General features: G+C 33.4%; 1 protein-coding gene across 1 annotated transcript in view; it reads right to left on the bottom strand.

The window, feature by feature from the left end:
* The window catches only part of LOC132713337 (dystrophin-like), a gene marked incomplete at its 3' end in the record, with an annotated part of 157509 nt that overhangs the window by 39964 nt on the left and 96296 nt on the right, over positions 1-21249 (bottom strand). The window contains 10 exon segments of the mRNA XM_060695887.1: positions 12848-13015; positions 13574-13711; positions 14121-14426; positions 14935-15093; positions 15707-15862; positions 16481-16663; positions 17121-17288; positions 17946-18101; positions 18715-18888; positions 19188-19316. Coding sequence (XP_060551870.1) covers positions 12848-13015; positions 13574-13711; positions 14121-14426; positions 14935-15093; positions 15707-15862; positions 16481-16663; positions 17121-17288; positions 17946-18101; positions 18715-18888; positions 19188-19316 — 1737 coding nt within the window.

Consider the following 21249-nt stretch of genomic DNA (forward strand, 5'->3'; position numbering starts at 1 on the left):
CACCAATGTTTTGCCAATTTCTTACGTCTAAAATAATCAAGACATTTAAAATTCTAATCAAATTTATTTCCACGATATATTTAAGCTGCTTTTATCTTTAATGAATAAATAAATTTGTCAATTGAAATTACATTGCCATTTTTTTTCTAGTATAGGCAATTTCCAAAGAACTTTTATAATTAAATGATGGAAAAGTACAATCAGATAAGAAATTGGTTTATTTCACATTTCTTCTTATTATAAACAAATTTTTTTAAAGAAACATTTTCCATTTGAATAATTCCTATCAACATTAATTTTGAAAAACACAGAGCAGACGACACTTTCACTTCCTCTTTTTTTCCCCTTTTTCAAAAACTCTCTCAGCAGACGGACAATGATTTTCTCTTCAGGTAGCAACACTGCCGTAACAGAAACAATACCAAGTATTCTCTCCAGTTCACAGGTAGCAAGGGTAGCAAAAAGACAATGAATCACCAGGTGGCGCCAAGTGTACACCCATTAGCAGACGACACTTAATTATTATAACTTCTTACCATAATGACTTCAGATTGTTTCTGGCATTCCATTTAATGTGACCACTTGTAATAGGGAATCTTCTTTAAAAGAGTTACACAAATAAACATCTACATCTCTTAATCAATTTTGCAAAATACTCAAAAAGAAATAAAATATTTAAGAAAACATCAACTTTTCAAACGTGTTTGTCCTATTTCAGTGAGTATAATTATGCTATAAAAACAAGCCTTTGTCATAAAAGAGATTTCTCCTTGATATAATCAAATAGCATAAAGGCTAATTACCTAAAATGCAATTTTTTTTATTTTTTTTTTGGTTCCTTAGTTGTTGTTTTTTTTTGGTGCCCATTTTAGAAGAAAATCTATAAAACTGCCATATTCCTTCAATTTGTCTTTACTTTAAACTATATTATCATTAATGTACTGTTACAATATCAACTGCAAGCTGCAGAAAAGGGACGTAACTCTGCAAAAATGGTATTGACAGGATAAATATAATGTGTTGATACTGTTGACGGATTTGATTTAGATTTTTTTAAAAATAAAATGTTTATAAAATTATATGCCTGCTTCATACTTGTCACAGACATGTTCTGCTCTAAATTTAAAACTGTTCATGTTCAATTTAAGGGGTCTGAAAGTCAATACAGTAAAGACTGTTTACAGTGACCTTCGATGGGAGAAAAGAAAAAAGGTCATTATAGACAGGGAGTCACTGTGGACAGTCTCTATATAATTCGGATATATGAACATATCATACTAATATTTTGTTGAAAAGCAGGATAGTACCATACTAAGGGTTTAAGTTAAAATTGCATGTATAATTGGTTAAGATTATAAACTACACCCTAACATTAGTATCTAAAAGTTACATATTCATTAAAATGTAATTTATATTGATAAATCTGTTTGTAAAAAAATGTTTAATTTCAATTTTACTAATGAGATGTTACTGTAGAGACATTTAATTTTGTATAATCAACCTGTTTACTTTACGGAGTTCAATGTATTAATAAAACATTAGATACAAATCTCCACATAATTTCTACAGATAAGTGCTCCGAAAAAAATTAACAATCGAGGTTTCAAACATAACCACATCTTTAAGACGTTTGGCATTGTTTATCTTTACTCGCCAAAACACCGCAGCAATTATGTACATGCATGTGTCTTTAATCATTTTATCGGCGAAAATTGATTGAATTTATCGCCATATTGTGTAATTGTCAACAAACAGCCACAGTGTATTAGCGTGTCGCCGATTGGTCAATGCAAACTGCCGTAGATACAACGCGCGTTCTGATTCGTCAATCGCATATATACGTAATGAGAAAGATAAACATAGTGAACTCTTGCCTTGCGGCGTGTATTGAACTTTGTTGATGTTGACACGCGTTCTTAATTAGCGGATTAACGGTAATTGGTTGTAATTGAGAGGTAAACAAATTATTAACAGACCTAGCGGCGTAAATAAGTATGACGGAAAATTATAAAAATCGGGCGACTGAAGCAAAGTCGCTGATCCGAAGGCGACTTCTTCGCCAAAGTAGTCACCTAGTTCAAGCCATGCTCCCCTTGCAAAAGTCGCTGTTCACGGCTCAAATACCGTAACGGGTGACTAAATGATGGTCGTTATACGGACTAGACAGGGAGTCGCTACATACAGACCATTTATATAGTAAATACTGTTCGGCGCACCTAACTATGGTCACTATAGACAGAACGTCGCTATATACAGGGGGTCGCTAAGACAGTCTTTACTGTATATTAAATATAGCAGACAACATTTGAAGCCCAGAGATTGAATATTTCACTCGTCCGCTTGTAATTACAAGTAGAATTTAAGGAACTCCATGCAGAACGAGCAGAAAAATGTTGCCTGCAAAATGGATTTAGAAGCTACTCGTCCTTCTGGACTAGATACTCTGAAAATATTTTTCAATGCCTGAAGCTTGGGAATATTACATGAACTGTGGCGCGAGGGTTTGGCGCTTACAAGCAATGACATCAGCTTACTGTTCCTGACATCAGTGCTTCAATGTATTCAACAGTATTACTGGCCGTGTGTATTTCAAAGTTAACTTATAATTACGATGAGCGCAGTATGTAACACAAGTATTTGCCTGGAACAATGAGTTCTGACAGGTAATTTATTGTTTTATATATGATTATCCAGTCAGTATATTTTCCCACAACATTCTGACAACTTGCCGTTGTATGAACAAACTTGTCATAACATTCCCCTCATAACATCAAATCAACTATTCCAAAATCTAGTGTATGTTTATTAAAGGATCTCAATTGAGGTCACTTAAAATATAAAACTTGAAATTCTTGCATAGATCTAGTGAAGTATTTAAAATGGGGAAATCTGTAAAAGATAATTCAAAGAAATACACTTGTTAAATTGAAAATATTTGTTTTTTGTAAAATTTTAAGCCTTGTTTGAGAGAATGCTTTCGGTTTTTGGTCATTTTGCTAAAAAAATATTTTTTTTCTTGGAACTTTTTAACAGAGAGAGGGAATGGTATAAAAAATTTCACACAATTTATTAATTAGTCCAGACCTACATCAAACAAGAGGGCCATGATGGCCCTGAGGTCGCTCACCTGTATATAGCCCCCCCCCGGGCCCAATTTTTACCCAAGGGCTTTTATTTGTTTATTTGAACAGACTAATGGTAGACACCCATAAGAAGATGTTTCATGCAAAACATCTAAGTTCTAGCTCATTGGGTTTTTTAAAAGAAGATTTTTTAAGCTTTTACTATACACATATAGTTAAAAACAATGACACCCCTCGGGCAGGGCCAGTTTTGACCCCTGGGCATTTATTTGAACAAACTTTGTAGATATTTACTTAAAGATGTTTCATGCTTAATGTCTAAACTCTAGTTATTTGGGTTTTTTCAAAGAAGAAATTTTTAAGTTTTTGCTATGTATATAAGGAAAATCAATGACCCCCGGGGCGGGCCAGTTTTGACCCCAGGGCTTTTATTTGAACATACTTGGTAGACACCCATTAGAACATGTTTCATGCTTAATATCTTAGCTCTAGCTCTTTGAGTTCTTTAAAAGAAGATTTTTTAAGTTTTTACAATATGCATATAGGGAAAATCAATGACCCCCTGGGGCGGGGCCAATTTTGACCCCAGGGCTTTTATTTGAACAAACTTGGTAGACACTCATATGAACATGCTTCATGCTAAAAGCTTAGCTCTAGCTCTTTGGGTTCTTAAATAGAAGATTTTTAAAGTTTTTACTATATGCATATAGGGAAAATCTATGACCCCCTGGGGCGGGGCCAATTTGGACCCCAGGGCTTTTATTTGAACAAACTTGGTAGACATTCACTAGAAGATGTTTCATGCCAAATATCTAAGCTCTAGCTCTTACAGTTCTTTAAAAGAAGATTTTTTAAGTTTTTACTATATGCATATAGGGAAAATCAATGACCCCCCGGGGCGGGGCCAATTTTGACCCCAGGGCTTTTATTTGAACAAACTTGGTAGACACTCACTAGAAGATATTTCATGTCAAATATCTTAGCTCTAGCTCTTTGGGTTCTTTAAAAGAAGATTTTTTAAGTTTTTACTACAATGTATATGCATATAGGGAAAATCTATGACCCCCTGGGGCAGGGCCAATTTTGACCTCAGGGCTTTTATTTGAACAAACTTGGTAGACACTCATTAGAAGATGTTTCATGCCAAATATCTTAGCTCTAGCTCTTTAGGTTCTTTAAAAGAAGATTTTTTAAGTTTTTACTATATGCATATAGGGAAAATCAATGGCCCCCTGGGGCTGGGCCAATTTTGACCCCAGGGCTTTTATTTGAACAAACTTGGTAGACATTCACTAGAAGATGTTTCATGTCAAAATATCTAAGCTCTAGCTCTTACGGTTCTTTAAAAGAAGATTTTTTTAAGTTTTTACTATATGCATATAGGGAAAATCAATGACCCCCGGGCAGGGGCCAATTTTGACCCCAGGGCTTTTATTTGAACAAACTTGGTAGACACTCACTAGAAGATGTTTCATGCCAAATATCTTAGCTCTAGCTCTTTGGGTTCTTTAAAGAAGATTTTTTAAGTTTTTACTACATGCATATTGGGAAAATCAATGACCCCCTGGGGCCATGCCAATTTTGACCCTAGGGCTTTTATTTGAACAAACTTGTTAGACACTCATTAGAAGATGTTTCATGCCAAATATCTTAGCTCTAGCTCTTACAGTTCTTTAAAAGAAGATATTTAAAGATTTTTCTTTCTGTTGTCATGGCAACCAGAGTTCTGCATGAAATGGAATTCTTTGAACAATCTTGATAGAGCTTCATACAAAGAGTATTCCTGCCAAGTTTCATTAACATTGGCCTTGCGGTATCATAGAAGATGTCCTTTGAATATTTAAAATGTGGACGGACGACTGACGACGGACGCCATTTGGTTGGCCATCCTAAAAGCTCACCTGCACTTTGTGCAAGGTGAGCTAATAAATGGCGGAGCGGCCGAGTGGTTAATGCGTCGGATGAATAATCTAAGAATTGCTGATTGCGTGGGTTCAAACCCTGTCATGGGCAGGCCATTGTTTCCTTCAGAAAGAAACTTTACATTCATTGCTTAGTACTGGTTGGTTCCAGGAATGAATTCGAGTGTGTTTTAATAAGCTTATACATGTACTTTCAAACAGAACTAATTCGAGTGTGTTTCAATAAGCTTATACTTTCAAACACAATCAAACTAAAATAAATTTGTATAAACTAAATGGTACACAAGTCATAAAAAAATATTTTTGGTCCTTCCAAGTAAAAAACCTCATTGTAGTCCCTTTAAACATTCACATAAATTTTCCATTCGGCTTAAAATAGACTCTCTCTGTAATAAGCATAAAAAGACTTTTACTGTAGCATAAAATTGATGATAATTGATGTTTAATTAAATACATACCCCTCCCACTAGAATGACAAGAATTATGTAAGTGAAAGTATGATACTTGTAACATCCTGAAAATTTTACATTTTAACGGTTTAGTTTACATAGAAAAGGTGGCCTTTGCGTGTCTAAAATTTTCTGAATCTAGGAATAATCGTGAATTTTCACCTATGACATTACCTGACATAAGGTCAAAACCTTATACTAATAAGTTGAGAATTTCTTCCAGAGAAAGTAAGAATGATTTATAACTCCACACAACAAAGCCTTTTAAACTGGCATTTATTCTTGTTTTATACCAAATTTTATGCAACCCTAGCATTCTGTACCCAATAATATTTGCTTTGAACACTTGCAGAGGAATTTGAGGAGTACATATACCCCTCTCTCATCCTAAACCTATCAATTAAGATCACACACTGTAATAAGGTACACAATGGTGAGTATGCCCATCATCTATCTCTTTACCCCTAAAATTACACCATTTTATACCATACCACAAAAACAACCAGACTCTGATCTGTAATCCTTACACATTATCATATCATCTTTTTCTTTCTGTGAGAAAAAAAGTAAAATGAGTGCATATAGTACTAAAGTTCCAGTACATTGTGAGCATGTGGGGCTTTTTTTATTATAATTTATGGATGAATATAATTATCTATAGATTGACTCATAATGGCTGCAGTTATCAGGTGTAATCATGTAATTTTTGTCAGATGTACATGTTCGCATATCTTACATTGGGGACACAGGGATGTCATTGTTGTCAGCTGCAAAGGCTGACTGGATCTTTAATGGTTGCATTGCTGTCAAATGTGTAGACCGACCTTACATTGTACTGGTTGCAAAAAGGCTATTCATGAATTCTTGACTACTTTCAGGGGGTAAACAGTTAATCTTTAAACTGTTTAATTGATCTAAATTACTGTGATAATTGTTAGATGAGGGGGACAACAAAGATTTCGATTTACCAATCAAAGGATTAGTGTCACCATTCCCTGTGTATTGCAACAATCGGTTTGTAAGCAGTGTTCCAAAATAGTTAATACATGTATCAACTTGACAATCAGATGGCATAGAAATGGAAAAGTTCTTGCCGCAAATGATATTATTTCAGATTTGTACCGGGACAAAAAAAAAATCTCCGGGACACCTCCATGACAGTCACCAGATTTCCGGGACAGTCCCAAACATACAACATGTACCCTCTATATAATGAGGGTGGCCAGGATATGTATATTAGTGTGGTCAGTATGCCACTGTTGTTGCCAGTACTAGTATACTAATGATGATGATGATTGACCACTACCAGACAATGATTAATTAACCACACTGACCAAAATATCTTGTCAATTAATTTACCTCTTAAACCACAAAACAACCTCCCAACTTCTCATGAAGACAAAGCAACATGAATAAATTCCTTTGGGATCTATGTGATATTATTTTTGGTGTGTCTTTTTTAAACATTTGTGTAAAACAATCAACTATTACTATATAGAGAAAGCTACTTGAACAAGAAAATTCCTGACTTTTATATTCATATTCAAATATGTTTTTTTTTTTTTTGAGCTGTCAAACAACAGTTGTTGAGAGTATTGTTATAAACACCAGTTGGCATTGTAGTAAAACTGTTATTTACCATGTACATAAATACCCATAAACCTCTACATAGTAATGTCGTAAAGGAACTATTTTTTCTACCAAACAACCCCATTCCAGACTGCTACACCATCAATCTTTTACTCCAGTTTTCATTTTTTGTCTGTCATAAAGCTGTTGTTAAAGTCTGTTTTTACAAGCATAACATAGGAATAATGTTGAGAGCTATAAACGAAAATAGGAAATTACAGAAGTCTTTGTTGATAATTGTTGAGAGATTTATAAGGTGTTTATGAATTTTAAATATTATGATACATCAACAAGACAAAACGTCTCTTTCTTCACACTGAAAACAAAAATTAAATTTAAACATGGAGGGTAATGAATAAAACAGTACAAAATTTAAAGTTGTAAATGAACTGCAAAAAAATGGTGCCGATTTACACATCATCATTGTCTTGCAGTGACAAAATATGGGGTACATTGTTACAATTATTAGCCAATTACTGGCCACCTGCCATTTTCTAATGGGCTGAATGCATAATCCATTCTGTAGAAGATAACTAAAATGCTGATATCAATGGACAATACCAAGTGAAGTTCACTGCCAAGTATAAAGACATTGAGCAACAATTCTTTTTATTTCACATTTTCAATCAATTTTATGATATTAATTTTATGATTCACATTTCCAATCGTTCACTCAGAATTACATATTATTGAATGCCATAAGATTTCAATGGCAATCATGTTCAAATTTTTCAATACAGATTTTGCAAAGGACTGCATACTCCATCAAAATAATTCATTTTGTGCAAAGGGCAGTAACTCTTATCATAAGGATTTAGTTTGTGCCATGGGCAGTAACCTTATCAAACTAATCAAAATTAAAAAAAAAGTTGAGGCAAGATGTCTGCCAAGGAGCATTGGTGTGAGTCTAAATTGGAAAAAAATATAGCAAAACAGACAAAAGGGCAACAACTCTTTATTACTTTCTTTGGACAGTCTTTAGACATAAGGGCAACAACTATTTATAGCTTACGTGGGACAGTCTTAAGATATAAGGGCATCAACTCTTTATAGCTTATTTGAGAAATTCTTAGGATGTAACGGAACAACTGTTTAAAACTTACTTGGGACAGTCTGTTTTGATAGCTTGTTGCTAATGCTAACTCTTAAATTAATATTTTGAGATAAGTTTTATGTTAACCTTACTATTCCTATACAATAAAAGATCCTATGAGAACATGTACTTTTCTTGAGATGAGATTTATTTTTCCTAGCAGGCCCCCCAAAAAATGAGTCATAAAAGTTGGTAAAGAGTTTTAACTGTATGAACTTGATTCAAGCCACTCAACAAACCTTTGTTAATTGTCTTAAATGATTCTTAAAATATCCCTAAGTTATTTACTAGCAACTGCCTTACTTCAACATAGATTTATGATCATGTTTATTTATGAAGTCTCACAAGATTTCAGCTTCTTGGATTACTACAGTAAATTTTTTGAGGTTTTTTACTTTTTTGCTCACCTGTTACCTTTCTAATTACGGCCAGCTGAAGCTCTGAGCTTCATGAAGAACAGGTAATGCAATTTACAATAGGATTATTACTAGAAGGGCATGTCTTATAAGTATCCACACAAATTGTGCATCTGATTCAAATTATGTTACCGTGGTAACATAGCAGCCATATTTACCTGGTTTTTACTATTATCAATCATGGTAAGTAAAAAATGTCAATTTTATGACGGAGAAAATTAGAGTGATGATGGAAATGGTAGAATGTCAGGAGCAGGAGAGATATATGAGTCACGTCACGACAAAACCAACATAATGGGTTTGCTACCAGCATGGATCCAAACCAGCCTGAGCATCCGCGCAGTCTGATCAGGATCCATGCTGTTTGCTGTCAGTTTCTCCACTTGTAAGAGAGTTAGTAAGCGAACAGCATGGATCTTGATCAGACTGCGCGGATGCGCAGGCTGGTCTGGATCCATGCTGGTCGCAAACGCATAACATTGGTTTTGTCTTGACGCGGCTCATATATACAGGAGTATACAGGTAGTAACATAAAACATGTCAAACATTTACTACACTCTACTCTCATAACAACATTTTCCTACCAACACATGATATACTGGAGCCAGACAACAATTTTATACTCTAAAATGCTAAATTATCATCAGAGCTGTCATTGATTCAATGCAAACTATATCAACAATATATCTATATTTATATCGGATGACAAATATCAATGATACACGCCCATTGCACAATTTTTATCATAATATAACTAAATATAATCAAGAAAAAAATCCTCATCTGATACATTAACCAGGAGAAAAAATATTATCATTCACCTTTGTTAAGAAAGAAGAAAATATCAAAGAAAAAAAAACCATAAAAAATAACAAGAATATCTTATCCCAGTAGTTATGACATCATGTTAATTCATCATTAGATTTAATTTAGCTAGAAATTAGTAAATTATACATGCATCAATAGACAAACACCAGGAAAATTTATCTTTTTGTGACAAAAAAAGTCAATGTTTGTGCCAATAGAAGAAGAGTCATGCTGGTTTGTTAAAAGAATTATAAGCTGTCACATGAATTACCAGGTGAATAGTCACATTACTACCCTGTGGACATGACTTTAATATATCTCTATCTATATTTAACATGACTACCTGGTGAAAATAAAGATTACTATCTACTAAACATGCAAATACATGTATCTAATAAAACTTTAGGTACCTGGTTATGTCACTAACAGACAATAGTCACATGACTCACTAGTGAACAGTCACATGACTTACAGTTAACAGTCACATGACTTACAGTAAATAGTCACATGGCTTACTAGTAAATAGTCACATGACTTACAGTTAACAGTCACATGGCTTACCAGTAAATATTCACATTGCTAACAGTTAACAGTCACATGGCTTACTTGTAAATAGCCATATGACTTACTAGTTAACAGTCACATGGGCTTACCAGTAAATGTCACATGGCTTACAGTTAACAGTCACATGGCTTACCAGTAAATAGTCACATGACTTACTAGTTACATGGCTTACTAGTAAATAGTCACATGACTTACAGTTAACAGTCACATGGCTTACCAGTAAATATTCACATTGCTAACAGTTAACAGTCACATGGCTTACTTGTAAATAGCCATATGACTTACTAGTTAACAGTCACATGGCTTACCAGTAAATAGTCACATGGCTTACAGTTAACAGTCACATGGCTTACCAGTAAATAGTCACATGACTTACTAGTTACATGGCTTACTAGTAAATAGTCACATGACTTACAGTTAACAGTCACATGGCTTACCAGTAAATAGTCACATGGCTTACAGTTAACAGTCACATGGCTTACAGTTAACAGTCACATGGCTTACCAGTAAATAGTCACATGACTTACAGTTAACAGTCACATGGCTTACCAGTAAAAAGTCACATGACTTACCAGTAAAAAGTCACATGACTTACCAGTGAACAGTCACATGACTTACTAGTTAACAGTCACTTGGCTTACCAGTAAATAGTCACATGACTTACTAGTTAACAGTCACATGGCTTACCAGTAAATAGCCACATGGCTTACCAGTAAATAGTCACATGACTTACTAGTTAACAGTCACATGGCTTACTAGTAAATAGTCACATGACTTACAGTTTACAGTCACATGGTTTACCAGTTAATAGTCACATGACTTACAGTTAACAGTCACATGGCCTACTTGTAAATAGCCACATGACTTACCAGTGAACAGTCACATGAATTAACAGTGAGCAGCGACATGAATTACCAGTTCACAGTCACATGACTTACCAGTTAGCAGTCACATGACTTACCAGTTAGCAGTCACATGACTACTAAGTGAAAATCATATTACAATCTGCTAAACATGCAAATATCTACACCAAAATTTAACTACCTTGTCATGTCATATGGCTACAAGTGGACAGACATTTGTCTCAATAAAATCACATGACCAGTTACCAGAAGTGGAAAGTCATATGACCACCAGTGAAAAGTTATATGACTATCAGTGAAAACTCAAATAACAATTAGCATTATCACATGGGTCTCAGTGAACAACTGTATGACTATCAATTTCACATGACTACCACTTAATTGTCACATAAACTACATACTAAACATGCACATTTCTATCAAATAAATAAACTAAACGATGACTACCTAGTGAGAAATTTAGTTTTGAATAATCAGATATTAATCTTGCAAATAATAGCAATTCTACTTGGTTATTGGTAGCATCACTACCATTTTAATGTCTCCTGAATTCCAAAATATCAATTGTTTCAAAACACTTAAATATTTACTGTTAACCTCACAATCTTACAGACTTTAAATCTGATGATTGCAACAAGATAAAGAGTTACCATTGGTCACTTCAAAATAATACACACTTAACCTCAGATCACTTTAACATGATAAACACTTAACCTCAGATCACTTCAAAATAATACACACTTAACCTCAGATCACTTTAACATGATAAACACTTAACCTCAGATCACTTTAACATGATAAAAAGTTAACCTTAGATCACTTTAACATGATAAACACTTAGCCTCAGATCACTTTAACATGATAAACACTTAGCCTCAGATCACTTTAACATGATAAAAAGTTAACCTTAGATCACTTTAACATGATAAACAGTTAACCTTAGATCACTTTAACATGATAAACAGTTAACCTTAGATCACTTTAACATTATAAACAGTTAACCTTAGATCACTTTAACATGATAAACAGTTAACCTTAGATCACTTTAACATGATAAACACTTAACCTCAGATCACTTTAACATGATAATCAGTTAACCTTAGATCATGTTAACATGATAAACAGTTAATCTTAGATGACTTTAACATCATGTATAATATAGTTAACCTTATATCATTGCAATATAATAAACACATAACCTCAAATCACTGTGACATGATGTAAAGTTAACCATTGATTCCTGCAACAAGATAAACACTTAACCTTAGGTCACTGCAACATGACATACAAATATACCAAGATTCATGTTTTATTTAAACTACAAATGACTATTTTCATTAACATTCATGAGTTATCTCCCTTACTTTCTATCAAGAAACATTTTATGAGAAAGAGAACAACTAAAACCATTGTGTAATTAAACCATAAAATAGTGCTAGTAAACAAAGATGCAAACTATAAACTGTAACTATAACAATATCACAAACTATATCACCATGGTAACAATGAATTCTTAATTTTCATACATACCTCCTGAATACAGAATTTGGAAAATAAAGGGAAAAATATTATTTCTTATAATAACTCCTATCTGTTGCATTATTTATTTTAATGAATAAATATATTTTTTTCAATTATATCTAGTTTTATAAACAAATTAATAATGGGTAATTTGATATGTTCTGTTTGTTTAGGATAATTATATTATTATAGCACATATATTTACCTCTAGATAATTCAGAATTTCATATGATAATGTTTTCCAAACAACAGAATGTTCAATGTTAAATGTTCAAACAACCTGCTTAAAAAATTCTCAGTCCAAAATTTCTTTTTTGAAAATGCACAAATTTCTCCATCTATTACAAAGAAATTAGAAATAAGGCAATAATGTTTTTCAGGAGAATCCTTTTCTTTAAAGGATAATAAAATTATCAGCTAAGGTTGACAAAAATTTTCCATTTGCATTTATACCGACTAAACTTTATGATGTCAAACAAGTTCCTATATAGGTAACACACCTTGTGTATTTCTCGATTTATGTTGGCCACCTTGATGTTGGCATCCATGGCATCGAGATTCATCTCTAAATCTTTTGCCGTCTGCTTGAACTTGATCCACTCCGGGACAATTATCACCAACGTTTTCCTTTTCTTCTCTGAGTCAGATTTTAACGTCTCCCAGGAATCCTGATATATATTAGAGAAAATAGATTTGTTATACAATAAGATTATAGATATGTAAAGTTATAAATGTTACAAAATTAGAGAGAAGGTAGGTAAAACTTCATAAATACGGTGGTGAGCTTGAGAAAATGTCTGAAATCTTGAGAAAATGTCTGAAATCTTGAGAAAATGTCTGATATCTTGAGAAAATGTCAGAAATCTTGAGAAAATGCCTGAAATTTTTTAGTCTACCCTGTCTGTTATAAGAAACTTTAACCTTGTCCCACAGCAGTCAATATTTCAGGTGAATCAAAATTATTGATACCTACATACCCAAAAGTATTTAACAAGAAATTATAAGCAAATCTTACTTTCAATACACGAAAAGATTTGTTAAAGATTTTATATGACTTGGGGAACAAAATAAAACATAATGCTTTGAGAATTTTAAGTTCCATTGAACTAGTTAAAGTTGTAAAACATAACTTTGAATAACAACTTCTATTTCAATCAAACCTTATAGTCCTAATTCAATATAAAATATTCAAATAAGGAAGAAAACAGTTCTTCATCATTCCATACCTTGAGTGTTTCTACCTCGGCTTGTATACGTAAACTCTCAGAGGGATCTTCATCTTCTAGTTGCCTTGACAACGAGTCACCTTGGTATATCAATCTCTCTACATTCTCATTCATTCTCTGTAAATTGGTGTCCAATTTCTGAAAAACATGATGTCATAATCTTGATTTATTTCTCTGGATTTATCACAAAAATTTACATGTCCCAGTACATTGTAAATTTCAACATAAAAATGATAAACATTTCATGCATTTCATTTTAAATTGCTTCAAAAGTAAATAACATAAAAATGTATTATATGACAGGGTGAGAAAAATGTGCATCCTGACCGGGACTCAAACCCGGGACCATTGGAATATCGTTCTGCAACTCTACTGACTAACTATCCAGGCACTTACACATAATCTCCCCTACATAGTAAACAGTTCTGAACTGTGACAATTATCATATAAAATACAGTTCACACAGATTATCAAGACATCAACACAGAATATACAAAATATCAAATGGTCTACCTCTTTATGATGCAAGTTTTGGAACATTTCATACCTTAGCATTATCCTGCAGGTCTCCTATGCCGTCTTTATGTTGCAGGTTACCATGACAAACTATATCTCTCTGATAAGCCTCGATCATTTCCTGTGCTGTATCATATAGTGTATGAAACTTTGTCGCCGACCCTTCAATGTCGTCTGTTGATAACACAGGGGCCATCGAGGTCATCACCTGGGATACTGTTGTCTTGGTAACAGTTGTTTTGGCAACCTCAACTTTGACCTCTGTGTGCTCTATTTCTTTAGGTGAGTGAACAACTATACTGTCAGCATCATCTGATGGTTGGTTAGCAAGTTTATCCTAAAACAAGACAAGTTTGCCAATTCTTTACTTATCTAATGCATCAGTCAATGACAAACATACAAATTACATCATATGTGAACTTATCAGCCTTGTGCTTCTAAAAACATACCTCTGTATAAATTATTTAAGTACAAAATGACATTTAGTTACTGCCAACAACCTTTTTATCAACTACCTTAACATATTTTTTCAAGGAAGGAAATCTATATATATATTTCATTTTTTCTTCATAATTAAATTCAAAATTGTATGAATGTGATGCCAGCATTGCAAGCCCAATAACATAACTCATTTGTTCACATAGTTAAAGAAAATCTTTAAAATATTAAATTGATTTCATTATTTTTAAGCTTCAAAAATATCTCATTGTTTGGAATACAGGTGAATGAATATATAATCAAGTTTTGTGAAACAAACAATTATTTTATTTGTATAACGCTGCTTGATTAATAAATCAAACTGCATTAATGTCATCCTTATGTCATTTTGTATAAGATTTACATACCTTTATTCTTTGTATAAGCTCGGCCCACCTCTGGTTGAGGTAGGTGAGTTCTGGTTCAACCATACTGGTGTATCGGTTACTCTGACTCATCACATGTACGGCCGATTCTCTCACCTCATCTACGTCAGTTGCCTTCTCTACACAGTCACTCTGTAACATCTGTATCAATATTATATCATAATTATTTTATGAAAAATTCGAAGTTATGTACACAGTATACTCAATTTTATTTTGTCTGATAAATGGTAATTATATCATCTTTGTCCTTATCTAAGCTTTACCATGCTGTCCAGAACTGAATCTACCCAAGCATATAAATATTTAGAAATTTTCCTTCATAATGATGAACAGTTTGTGCAAATTGAAAGGACATTATTTTCAAAAAAAATCTCTACTTACTTGAGGTCAAGAATGGTGAGCTTAAAACTCAATGTGAAGGATAGTGAGCTGAAGCCAAAGTCAATGTGAAGGATAATGAGCTTAAGCCAAACTCAATGTGAAGGATAGTGACCTTAAGCACTACTCAATGTGAAGGATAGTGAGCTTAAGCAAAACTGAATGTGAAGGATAGTGAGCCTAAGCCAAAGTCAATGTGAAGGATAGTGAGCTTAAGCAAAACTCACTGTGAAGGATAATGAGCTTAAGTGAAGGATAGTAAGCTCATGCACTACTCAATGTGCAGGATTGTGAACTTAAGTGCTCCTTAATGTGGAGGATTGTCAAATTTAAAACATACTCTATGTGACATGAAATTATAGAAAGGAGGTCTAACCTGAAGTTTACCAGTCCAGTAATCAGCAGCTTGTTGCTTTGGTAACAGGGTATCGTGGGTATGTAGAACAGCCTCGGTCTGAGTTAACCAATCCTTTAACTTCATTAATAACATCTGAAAATTCTGGAAATCTTCATCTACATTACTCTCTTCTGACTGAAAACAAATAAATTAACGCTATATTTGAGCCGAGTCACGACAAAACAAACATAGTGCGTTTGCGACCAGCATGGATCCAGACCAGCCTGCGCATCCGCGCAGTCTGATCAGGATCCATGCTGTTCGCTTACAGACCTTATAACAAGTAGAGAAACTGATAGTGAACAGCATGGATCCTGATCAGACTGCGCGGATGCGCAGGCTGGTCTGGATCCATGCTGGTCGCAAAACCATTATGTTGGTTTTGTCGTGACGCGGCTCAAATATCTTAATAAATAAGTTTAATATCAATCCAAAAATGAGAGGTTACTCTGTCCAGCTTGTATTAAGTAATAACATCATCTGTCTGATTTATTTCCCTTGACTTTAAAATTTTCCTCACAGCATCAGGAATCTGTATTGATATGCACAAAACAATCCACGTATTCAAATGTAAAACATACATATTATCAACTGCAAAAACGTAAATTGATAACAGAATTTAATTAAATTCACAATTTTTTTACTTACCTGCTCCATTGTCTTCCTTTAGTCTATGTGCGTCTGCTGCAGGAATTTTACAGTTTATATATAAAACATAATGTAAACATATACAGGTAAAATTTAAATAATTACCTGTAATTTAGTTATCCAGGCTGTCAGTCTCTCCGACAGCTGGTTCCACTGACTAACAAGATTCTCATAGTTGGTTTTTGTTTCCATGACAACCCCTTCCTCTGTCTGCTCTGCTAGATGATGTATCAAATCTTTCATGGAACTGATCAGTGACTGGCGACGAATCATCTCCTCGTGTGTTGCCTAGCAACACAATATTTATATAAAGTAACAATCATATATTATCTTAATATATAGTATAATCTTTGAAAGCTTATCATTTTAAATTCAAAGTAGTGATCATTAAATAAAATTACTGTCAATTCCTGTTAATCTCTCACAGACAAATGTTAGCAATTGGGACAGGTGCATGCAAAATAACAAAATACTTGAATTCTGTTTTTCATAACTAGAGAAGACTGAGAATTGTGCCCCATCAAAATATCTTCAGCAAATATCTAAGTCTAAGACCATAATAATTATGTTGGTTGTAACTTAATTAAATGAAATGGAAAACATCAGTTATGCAAATTTGAATAAAAATAATTCTGTATTAACTTAAATGTACAATGCCTATTTTCTAACTGTCAATTGGAACACACAAATAAATAGATATACAGATGAATTAACAAAACAAAATAGTATTTTATATTTTACACACCTTGGCAAAAGCAATTTCTTTATTGACACTAGAGGGCGTCACTGATTTCTCTCGTATATCAAGCTCCTGGTTACTACGATTAATAAAATCATGAACAGCAGACGACTCTTTACGTAACTTCTTGTTCAGTTTTAAAGCTTTTTCAATCTTAGTCTTACCCTCGGTCACCTAAAGAAAATCAAAACAAAGTAGACGTTAACCCTTAACCTACTGAATGGGTTAATCCAGATTTCATGTTTGGAGCTGTCCATTTGAAGTCTGTCAGCAAAACAGTACTGAAACTGGTCAGACCTTGCATGGCTCTATACTAGCAGCCATGCATTAGTTACTTTCGAAAGAAACCTTAACCCTTAATCTGCTGAATGGGCTAATTCAGATTCCATGTTTGGGGCAGTCCATTATCATATTTAGGGATTTTTTTTCTGTCAGCGAAACAGAATAGAACCTGGTCAGACCATGCATGGACATGATTCTATACTAAAGGCAAAGCATAATTCGCTTTCAGTGCCCCACCAAGTTAAGGATTAAAATTAATTTAAAACTAACAAAATCATTCCTAATGATTCTTTTGGTACCAGTTTTGAGCTGAGCACATCACAGTTTAAATCTTTATAGGGAAAATTTCCAAATATGTACTGACTGAGTAGCGCACAGTGCAGACCATGATCAGACAGCAAGTTTGTGCACAGTCTTTTATTTGGGGAGAAATGAAAATTAATTCATGAATTTACAGAAACCAAGCATATAAATAATATTAATCTCACAATTATCCAATGAAAATTGACGTTACAAACATTTAATATTATAAAGATAAAAACTATATACCTGAGCACCAATGACATTAAACTGTTGTTTTAAAGCATCCAGTTGTTTATTGAGTTTATCTGGGAAGTCAACTTGTCTTTTCTCTACAATATGTCGACCTGTCTTTATCACATACTCTACCTCCGACTTTAACTCACTCATTATTGTGTAGAATTTCTGAAATTTAACAAAAAAACATTAACCTTGACAAATCATTAATTTGCTAACTTGAACTGCTTTGAATTTGGAAATGTCCATAGTTATTTTTACAGAAATTTAAAATGAAAGTACATGTTGTAAGTTTAGGCAGTAAATAATAAGGACCCACACTCAAAACAACACAATGAGTTTGAGGGAATTCTAGATTCTTGTTTAAACTATGGAATTTCCCGCAAAACACAAAAACATTTAACTAAACACCTTTACTTGGCAAAATAAATATGCAGATACTGTACATAGGTAGAGGTAAAATATTTGAGAAATCCTTAAAACTTTGATTTAAGGATTTTTGTATTTTAAATGTATTACAATCTTGAAATGCCAGAATAAACCAGATAGTTTTTACCGAAGTGGTTGACCATTTTTACCGAAGTGGGTATCATTAAATACGATATCAATATTTTACTCCACGTGGGTATCATTAAATATGATATCAATATTTTACTCCATGTGGGTATCATTAAATACGATATCAATATTTTACTCCATGTGGGTATCATTAAATACGATATCAATATTTTACTCCACGTGGGTATCATTAAATACGATATCAATATTTTACGCCACGTACCATACAATGATCATGTTTGTCCTGTAACTGGTCCAGATCGTCCCCGTGTATCTCCAGCAAGTATATTCTCTCTAGTATACCGTCAAGCTCACGTTTAACGTGACTCTGTTTCGGCTCAAAGTCAGCCGGACGCTGAAACTTCTGAAATTTCACCGTTAGATCTCCAAGATGTCTCTGTAAAGAAATATATAAATACACAAAATCATGATACAAGACAGTCCAGTCCGTCTTAGGGTTGATTGCCAAACTGTTGTAAGCCTTTCTCCATTTCATATAAGTTACTGCAGTTTTGTGGTCAACCCTCTCAAAGTAAAATTTTGGTTCTGATAAAACAACTATAAAAGGATTTCACACTTATCATTAGTTTATCACTATGATCAGATTTCAACTATTCGAACCCATTGATTATTCAAAGAAAATGTTCAGTCCCCGGCAATTCAAATAATTGAGGTTGGACTGTATGTAAGTTTTACCTTAGTCATCTGTAGTTGATAATCTAGTCTACTAGCTGCCTCGTCTTTACCATCAGCCTTGTATTTTTCTGATTGTTTCTCTAAAGCTTTGATAACTTCTTCTTGTTGACGAAACTCTTCCTTCATTTGCTGTAATCATAAAAGTAACAACAACTTATAATAATATTAAACCTTAACATTTATTAAATGAGCCGCGTCAAGACAAAACCAACATAATGGGTTTGCGACCAGCATGGATCCAGACCAGCCTGCGCATCCGCACAGTCTGATCAGGATCCATGCTGTTCACTTAAAAACCCTATAACAAGTAAAGAAACTGATAGCGAACAGCATGGATCCTGATCAGACTGCGCGGATGCGCAGGCTGGTCTGGATCCATGCTGGTCGCAAACCAATTATGTTGGTTTTGTCATGACATGGCTCAAATGAGCTTTACAAGTATCTATTTTTGGAACTGTCCGTTAAAGATAGTCAGACAGCAGTATAGAGCCTGGTCTTACTGCACTGATTTGTAGGCTAATGTGTCTGTATACTAAATTGGTGACAAAATATATTTAGAATAATTATGTATGTATTAATAAAATATTTCATTTTGACATCTTATGTCTATTTTCGAGACACTCTTATACAAGTGTTTGCTAGCTGATATTGGTGTCTTGATAATGAAATTCCTATAATTATTCTAACACTGATCTAACGTCAGCCCACACAAGTTTAGTCAACAAATTCAACAAACTTTAATTAATATCAAAATATGAAATATAGTTGAGAAATCAATATAACTAATTGAAACAAAATATTGATAGTTTTTATCATTTATCATGCAACTGCTATGGTCGGCAAGGCTCGCCCCTTTCTAGCCCATATCAGCCTTGCCTGATGAAATTGATATCAAAAGACAGTCGCATGTTATTCTCTATATATCTAAAGCAACACAGAAAATCAAATGTAATAATTACAATTTTGTTAATAATTCCCAAATTAATGTTCTCCGTATTTTCTTACATTAAAATTTTGGGAACAATAAACCTTACCATGCCAAAATTGTATGATGCAATGTACAATATACATTAACATAATGTGTAGCTATATACTAAAGTATCTTAATAATAAAAGATAAAAAAGTTTTGTTAATACATTGCTTAATATAACAAGATTATATAGAGGATATTTGTTTGTTTGTGTGTAAGATGAAATTTTATTTCATCGAGTGAGCTTTAAAAACAGTATTCTCACGAGTGGCGTAGCCACGAGTGAGAATACTGTTTTTAAAGTTCACGAGATGAAATACAATTACATCTTACACAACAAACAGACAAATTTTCTTTTTATTTTATGCTTAAAAACAAGTTAAAACGAAATTTCCATAATTTTAACGTTAATATTAAAATCTGTTTCCCCCATTGAGAGCCCCATTTAGACGGAATTTCTCATTTAAAACAAGAAGTCTTGAGCTGAAAAAGAAGTCCGCCAATCAAGGTTAAATGACGGTGATATGTATTCATTTTATTAAAAAAAATATGAATGATCGCTTGTTTTAATAATAAAGACAAAAAATTCTTGCAGGAGAAAATTCCAACCATCCATCCAAATTTCTGTTACTTACTGCGAATTTATATTAGACCTGGCTTTCTAAAATGTAAACGGCAGCCATTTTTTAAAGTTGTGTATTTCATGGGAGGAAAATAATTGTGTAAGATTCAGAAGGATATAATTTGGATTTGTTAGTCATACACCTTTTTAAAAGAAAGAAAACTTATTTGAGGATTGTAACAGACAAAAAATAAGTGTTGACAGAAGTGAAAACTTTCAGAAAAGGAGCTAGGAAAACGGAAAACTTGGAAGCTTGCTGAAGGAACGCTGGGTTATTTTACTTATTTTACGAGTGATGGCTGTCAATGCTTTTCAATTTTTCATAAAGCATACGGCAGTTATTGCTTGTAGGATACTTTAATATGCCCAAATGTCATCAAGAGCAGTTTTGCATGGGGAAGGAATGTATTTTTCAGACTGTAAAAACGAAAAAAAAAAAATTTAGAGTCGAAATTTGGTGATTGGAATT

This window comes from Ruditapes philippinarum, unplaced genomic scaffold (assembly GCF_026571515.1).
Source record: "Ruditapes philippinarum isolate M1 unplaced genomic scaffold, ASM2657151v2 ctg288_1_1_1_1, whole genome shotgun sequence".
Taxonomy (NCBI): domain Eukaryota; kingdom Metazoa; phylum Mollusca; class Bivalvia; order Venerida; family Veneridae; genus Ruditapes; species Ruditapes philippinarum.